At 41.1% G+C, this 7,812-nt stretch overlaps 1 protein-coding gene across 9 annotated transcripts in view; it reads right to left on the bottom strand.

Annotated features, from left to right (window-relative positions):
• Positions 1 to 279: 279 nt before the first annotated feature.
• TPD52L2 (TPD52 like 2) overlaps positions 280 to 7,812 on the bottom strand; it is a 100,890-nt gene continuing 93,357 nt past the window's right edge. For 5 of the 9 annotated variants that reach the window (XM_072110866.1, XM_072110861.1, XM_072110864.1 and 2 more), the window contains 4 exons: positions 6,995 to 7,021; positions 4,640 to 4,681; positions 4,178 to 4,226; positions 280 to 2,492 (listed from right to left, as the gene is read on the bottom strand). In XM_072110866.1, the coding sequence (XP_071966967.1) occupies positions 2,406 to 2,492; positions 4,178 to 4,226; positions 4,640 to 4,681; positions 6,995 to 7,021 (205 nt within the window). In that variant the 3' untranslated portion in view covers positions 280 to 2,405. The remainder of the gene's footprint in view (positions 2,493 to 4,177; positions 4,227 to 4,639; positions 4,682 to 6,994; positions 7,022 to 7,812) is intronic. The other 4 variants (XM_072110862.1, XM_072110869.1, XM_072110870.1 and 1 more) reach the window with 2 other exon arrangements.

Genomic DNA, 7,812 nt, shown 5'->3' with positions numbered 1-7,812 from the left:
GTATTTTAGGGCCCTACAAGTGGTATATACCCAAAAATGATTTCTTAGTACTTCAGCAGTCCAGACTATAGCTCCTCAGGTGCCCCAAACCCCACTCAGCAGGACTGTACATGTGAGCTCAGTGGGAGGGTTTGAGTTTCAAACAGTGAACTCGGCTGTGTTAAAAGATCCCACGACACGTACACATTTATGTACATAGACGGTACAATAATATTAATATTTCTATACCATCATCCACTTTCCAATTCCAATAACCAAAAAACAAAACAGAATACGTACTCAGAGTCTAGTAAATATTTTATTGACATAGCGCTACATCCACTGTTAACATAAGTGAGAACATCAGAAAGCCCTGGGTCCTCCCCTCTTGCAGTGTGATGAGTATGAAGCACCTGTAGTCCACCATTCAGGTAGTTCCCCTCAATCTAAACAACCTTTCCTTCGGTGCTGCTGTGGGACACAAGGTAGCCCCCAGTGGATAAATCAGAAATTTGCAGGTGTCATCACAATTTCTATGCTTTGGTTATATGTGTCACAGTGATAACTTGGAAACAAGACAGGCTTACACTAAATGCAGATAATAAATGAATGGGATGTCAGCAGAGGCATAAGCGCCATTTATCGGCTCCTTGCTTCAAACCATTTGATCTTATTGGGAAGGAAATTTCAGGTCTTTAAAGCTACTGACTGTTGACTCTGTGAAAAGGTTTCTTCCAGACTTTCAAGTAGTGCCTCTCTTAGCTATATATATATATAAGAAACAATGATTTGCTAGTGCTTGGTGTGTAACAAACCACATTCAGATAAATGGTTTCAGACACCTCCATGGTTTTGTACTTCATTACAGCAGGAGTACAACACTACTTACTGCATGTGATGGCAAGCTGCTGCGCACTAGGCCAATATCTTTCAATTGTTATGATCTTCCAAAGCCAGATTGTTAAGTCTCTAATTTATCGCAACGGCTACTACCAAATTCTGGTTTGTCCCTTAAACCTATGCCTGCCACCTATCCCTGCAGCTATGAACATCAAACAATTCATTCCTTAGAAAAAAAAAGTTAAGTCCTAGACATTTATCAGACATATACAATGAGAAATGCCTGTAATGTACATGGCAAATGCAGTGTGAACAGATCTTACTTCTGCGGTTTACAGTAAATACACTTATATGACTTATTTCTCATCAGCAAAATAATAAAATAAAAATGAAGTGTTACTTCCAGAATGTACATCTCACAAGCAAAAGCAATATTTAAAAGACTCACAGACAGTTCTAGCATGGTTTATAATTCTACATATCAATTTTATTCTTCAATAATTTGTGGTTGCATTTCTCCACTCGGGCTGCCAAGGGCATTTGCAGCAGAGCAGTTCAAGTATCAGAGAGGTGACAGACATTATTAATTGCAGGTATTCTGCATTCACTTTTTTCCTGCAAGGACACAAGACATTCTTGGAGTGTCCATGAGACAAATGCAGAAAGCAGTGTAAGCTTGAACCCCCCAAACCACAGCAGACGATCACACCATAGCTAAAAGAAGTAGAAGTAAATATCTGCAGCATACGGACTATAACCCAGAGCGGCCGGTCTTATAATAGATCCCTGCAATAACTGGAGACACTACTTTCTATTTGTATTCAATCCTATAGTGTTGAAGTCTAAAAACCCCAAAAAAGTATTCTTAAAACTATTGTATATTATACATGTAGGAATCTAGTGGCAAGCTCTAAACTACACCTCATATCAAATCTTCGACGCAGAGGAGGGTTCTGGAGGCAAAATGCAAGGTGCTAGAATTTATGGCAACTGTAAGAAAGTAAAGAAAGCCCAAGTTTCCAAAGTGGGATTCAGACCTAATGGTTGCCACACAACAATCACTCATGTGAAGCTAAATCCCATGACCAGCTCACTACAGCTCCAACATTGCCTCCAATGTCAAAAACCTCACAAGGCAAAATACAGCCCAATCAAGCTCATCACATTGAGGGAAGAGGTTGTAATAATTCATGAGAAAGTAGGCTAGCACCCCCTACTGGCCATGCTTAGGTTTCTATCGTTCTGGAGAGGTATTGTGTGCTCATGCAAGGGAATGGTGACAATTTACAAAACAGCCAATTATTTGGAAATGGTATATATCAGAAACTGCATTACATTCAATAGATCAATATATGTTTAATCAATGCACAGAAAATGCTCTTCCCAAAGCTTTATGAGCATCTTGAAACAACTAGGACATCCAGTCGTAAAGGAAAGGGAGGAAGATTCAAATTTTAACACATTTTGATATCAGGGGCAAGTGTTAGTGTCATTTTGTTTGCTGGCAGCCCTATGGTCTTTGAGATGATAAGGTTGCTAGAGGATAGAATGGATAACCAAGGTTTAATGGGACACGATGAGACGACCTAGAATGGGGCAGAATCTTGTGATTTATTGTCTGGAGAGTGCAAGTTCTGGCTGCCATTTTCTTCTCCGTTTGTTGATACCCTGGGCTGGAAACAAAAATTTCAAGTATTTAACATAACAGCACCAAAGTCACTAGATATACAAGAATTAAACACTGCTAAAGAAGTAGGGATCAGCAATCTAACCTAAAGCCTCCTGTCTGCAGCATACAACAGCAAGTTGATGCTGCAGCTTGGTGTATGCCATGGTTAAATCCATAAGGCAGTAGCCTGCTGTATGCCTTGGTTAGACCCTTCATGCAGTAGTCTGCTGTATGCCTTGGTTAGACCCTTCATGCAGTAGCCTGCTGTATGCCTTGGTTAGACCCTTCATGCAGTAGCCTGCTGTATGCCTTGGTTAGACCCTTCATGCAGTAGTCTGCTGTATGCCTTGGTTAGACCCTTCATGCAGTAGTCTGCTGTATGCCTTGGTTAGACCCTTCATGCAGTAGTCTGCTGTATGCCTTGGTTAGACCCTTCATGCAGTAGCCTGCTGTATGCATTGGTTAGACCCTTCATGCAGTAGCCTGCTGTATGCCTTGGTTAGACCCTTCATGCAGTAGTCTGCTGTATGAATTGGTTAGACCCTTCACGCAGTAGCCTGCTGTATGCCTTGGTTAGACCCTTCATGCAGTAGCCTGCTGTATGCCTTGGTTAGACCCTTCATGCAGTAGCCTACTATATGAATTGGTTAGACCCTTCATGCAGTAGCCTGCTTTGTGAATTGGTTAGACCCTTCATGCAGTAGCCTGCTGTATGCATTGGTTAGACCCTTCATGCAGTAGCCTGCTATATGAATTGGTTAGACCCTTCATGCAGTAGCCTGCTGTATGAATTGGTTAGACCCTTCATGCAGTAGCCTGCTGTATGAATTGGTTAGACCCTTCATGCAGTAGCCTGCAGTATGAATTGGTTAGACCCTTCATGCAGTAGTCTGCTGTATGCCTTGGTTAGACCCTTCATGCAGTAGTCTGCTGTATGCCTTGGTTAGACCCTTCATGCAGTAGCCTGCTGTATGAATTGGTTAGACCCTTCATGCAGTAGCCTGCTGTATGAATTGGTTAGACCCTTCATGCAGTAGTCTGCTGTATGCATTGGTTAGAGCCTTCATGCAGTAGCCTGCTGTATGAATTGGTTAGACCCTTCACGCAGTAGCCTGCTGTATGCCTTGGTTAGACCCTTCATGCAGTAGTCTGCTGTATGCCTTGGTTAGACCCTTCATGCAGTAGTCTGCTGTATGCCTTGGTTAGACCCTTCATGCAGTAGCCTGCTGTATGCATTGGTTAGACCCTTCATGCAGTAGTCTGCTGTATGCCTTGGTTAGACCCTTCATGCAGTAGTCTGCTTTATGCCTTGGTTAGACCCTTCATGCAGTAGCCTGCTGTATGAATTGGTTAGACCCTTCATGCAGTAGCCTGGTGTATGCATTGGTTAGACCCTTCATGCAGTAGCCTGGTGTATGCATTGGTTAGACCCTTCATGCAGTAGCCTGGTGTATGCATTGGTTAGACCCGTCATGCAGTAGCCTGCTGTATGAATTGGTTAGACCCTTCATGCAGTAGCCTGCTGTATGCATTGGTTAGACCCTTCATGCAGTAGCCTGGTGTATGCCTTGGTTAGACCCTTCATGCAGCAGCCTGGCGTACGCTTTGGTTAGAGCCTTACTATTGCCATGGTTAGACTCTTAACATTGTAGACTGGTGTATGTCATGTTAATGCCCCGTATCGCTCACCTTTAAATTTACCACACGTTCTTCAAAAGATTTGAAGGTGGCAGAGTTCCTAAAAAATACAACAAAACATAAGATGAGGCTCTAATATTACAGCTAGTTGATAATATAGTGATCCTGCTTTTCTATCCAAATATATTCTTATAGCAGATTAGGAGGGCATAGAGCTTAATAAGTGTAACTACACCCTTATTCTGTTGCGAGAATGCAACCATTAAATGTCAAGAGCCTATAAAACTATCATATGGTTCTGCTTTACTAACCTTCACATTGTCACAAATGTTGCTTGTTGGTACAGACAACATTATTGTTCCTACATATTCTACTTTACAGACCAATTAGCACAATTTATAGATTGCTCTCCAGAATGTATGCGACACATAGGCTCTAAGAAATGCCAACTCAAATTACCCTGAAACACTAAGAACATGCAATTACAGCCTGGACCCTGTGGTTATACATTACCTCATTGCCGGCATGCTTATGGAGTGGCGGATTGAATAACTGCTACTCGGAAGGCATGTGGGAGCAGAAATCAGAGTTAGCAAACAGAAGAGATGAGCAGAGAACACATGTAGAGAGCAAGCAAGCAGTCAGCAACTGTCCCTACAATTCACCTGTGACATCTCTGAATTTATTGGGGGCCGTTAATAGGGTACACGCTCACTAAGGTCACTAACAATACGCATTTAGTTTATAGAACAATCCACCAACACTATAATAAGTACTAGTCTACAGCATAAAGAGGACCTATCACCCTAAAAAAACAATTTGGGGCTGCTTACTAAAGTAAGCAGCTCCTATCACTACCCCAGTATTAGCAGTGATAAACTGCTAGCTTTATCTGAACCTTCAGATAAACGTAGCAGATACTGCAGCGCCATAGCCTTAGAACACCAGACTAAGCTCACAGCGGTCCAGCGTATTCATGAGGGAACATGTAGCCTGGCGGTCTGGGGAAGAAGCAGAAGGGGGGAGGGGGGTGCGCCTCAGACCACCCCCTCATGAATACACCGGACCTCGCCAGGGCCAGCGTTCTCAGGATATGGCAGTGCAGTGTCTGCTAGCTTTATTAGAAGCTTCCGATAAAGCTAGCAGTTTAACACTGCTATTACTGGGGTAGCACTAAAGTAAGCAGCTCCTAGAACAATTTATTTTGGGGTTGTCTTTTCAGCAAATAATTTACATTATTTGTGTAATGAAAAGTAATAACATTTTTCAATTTAATTTCTGTATTTATTCTTAACAGTTTTATACATCTCTACTTGTTTTCCCAAGCTCTCTAGGAAGATTCATTGATTACTTCCTGTGGATAGAAATCTGTCCAAGGTCATGTGATGTCACACAGGTGCAGGACTTTTTATGTCACAGAGTAATCAGTGCAGTGTTATAACAAGCCATGCACCTGTGTGACATCACATGACCAGGGACTGGCTTCTATCCACAGGAAGCTGGCTATAGAATGACAACAAGCAGAGATCTAGAAATCAGTAAGGAATTTGTACAGAAAGTAAAAAGGAGAATCATATAACTTTTCATTGCACAGACAATGACAATTATTTGCTGAAAGTGGACAAGCCATTTAAGCTATGCTAGCAAATGTTTCAGTAAAGTCAGAGCACACAAAGTGGTGACCACAGGAAGGTTTTCTGACCTCTTCACTTACCCCATTGTAAAACACTACAATCAGCCACTCGCTTGCCTGAGATGGTTTATAACAGAGGGTTATAAACTTTCTAATTCAGAACAGATCTACCTTGGTTTAGTGCCCATTTCATTGACATACTATTGTTTTTAAGTTAGGGTAGACAGCTCCGGCTGCTTGCTGCATACAGAAGAATCAAACACTTTGCATGACAAAACACTTACTGATTTTGGAAAAGTACTAGGTTTAGAGACAGCGACACACACACAGACTGTGTACAGCAGCTATTCTATACATACAGACCACATTAGGAGAGAACCACAGTCCATATAGCATGCATGTATGTATGTACATAGGTATAAAGGGTTACTATAATGAAATAATTTGCTGATATAATGGTGATTAAATAAGAGAAAATGTAAGATTTTTTTTTCTTCCACTGAGGAGGGGTTACTGATCACATGGTTATTCAGATGGGCATGTCCATTGTGTGGCCACATAAAATGCAGATTTGTGACGTCCATGTGCGGTACATATGGTATTTGAAACCAATTTTTTTTAGAATCAGTATGTCATCAGTTTTTTTTTTTTTTGACGTCCACAAAAAAAAAAATAAATAGGTTTCTAATCTATTTTCTGCCCTGCCTATTTGGCTGACAAGAACATTTGAGAAAAATAAAAAACATCCGCATGCCATCCTTCCCCCAGGTCCCTACATGACTATAGTGCATGCTGTTATTTTTTTCCACAAAGTCTGTACATGTGAACAGACCCATAGGAATCAATGGATCAGTATGCTATTGGCATAGAAAAAGGAAAGCAAACGGATGTCAAAAAGACCTGTCTGAATGAGCCCTTACAATGCAGAAGTCTGTTCCCTTTTCTGCAGATAAAATAATGTCCCAAATGCATTCCACATCTAAGCTTGTAGAGCAGAACCTCAGCTGCATGGTAAAAAATATGTAAAGCAAGAAAGAAACAGAACTTCCATTATCAGCAATCCCATTAAAAAATAATAATACGTGGGCTGAAAAGAGGGAGCCTTAAATTAAGTTTTGCATTATTAAGTTTTTATTTTCTGAACCATAATCCTGCAGGGGGAAACCATCAGCATATTAATATCCATCCTATGTACATGTAATGGAGAACACAGAATAGTGAACAGGTCCCCTTACCTAAATGACTGAGAGAAAGGGAGTGCCCTGCGAGGGAATGGAGTAGAAAAGTCAAGAAAGACCATAGAATCCACAAAGTCTTCACCAAGCCAGAGAAGCAGCTCCACATACACTTAGGGGGAGACGTATCAGAAGTGTCTGACAGCAGAACGGTTCTAGTGGCCCATGGCAACACATCAAAGCTCAACTTTTATTTTCCCACACCAGTTTATAATATTAAACAGAGCTCTAATTGGTTTTCATTGGCAACTAGAACAGTTTTACCTCTGACACTTTTGATAAATCTCCACCATAGAGTTCAAACCAGAAAAAGTGCCAGGTTTAACACTTGGCACATTAGTAAGGGACATGGACACTTTTGACCATTTTTATTGTTCTGCCTCATCACAATTGAAAAGTTACCATTTGATATCTACAACTCCTATGCACACACATGCATACTTAGAAAAGGAAGAAAAGAAAAAGATCGAAAGGAATAACAAATCAGTCGACACATGTCTGCATAGGAGTGGAGAACACAAAACAGTACAGGATTTTTATAATAAATTGGCTGCAAAAGTGCTCACATTTTAAGCAACCATATCAACTTAGATTGTTATTAGTTATAGCCATCAATAGTTGCTTCCGGATATCGCCCAACTTTGGCTCTTGTGGGTTAGACTTCAGCATTGTTCGATTGTAATCCATTTGAACCACTCTTGAATAATAGCAAACTGCTGCAGTTTTGGATCTTATGGTGATAGATAAAACTACATGAAGGTAGGTAGCCGAGTCAGAGAGGTAGCAGAATCTCAAGTCACACACACTCTTACCCTCCA

This window comes from Engystomops pustulosus, chromosome 6 (genome assembly GCF_040894005.1).
Source record: "Engystomops pustulosus chromosome 6, aEngPut4.maternal, whole genome shotgun sequence".
Classification (NCBI taxonomy): domain Eukaryota; kingdom Metazoa; phylum Chordata; class Amphibia; order Anura; family Leptodactylidae; genus Engystomops; species Engystomops pustulosus.
The sequence above is the reverse complement of the archived record's forward strand: the minus strand, read 5'-3'. Positions and strand labels throughout refer to the sequence as shown.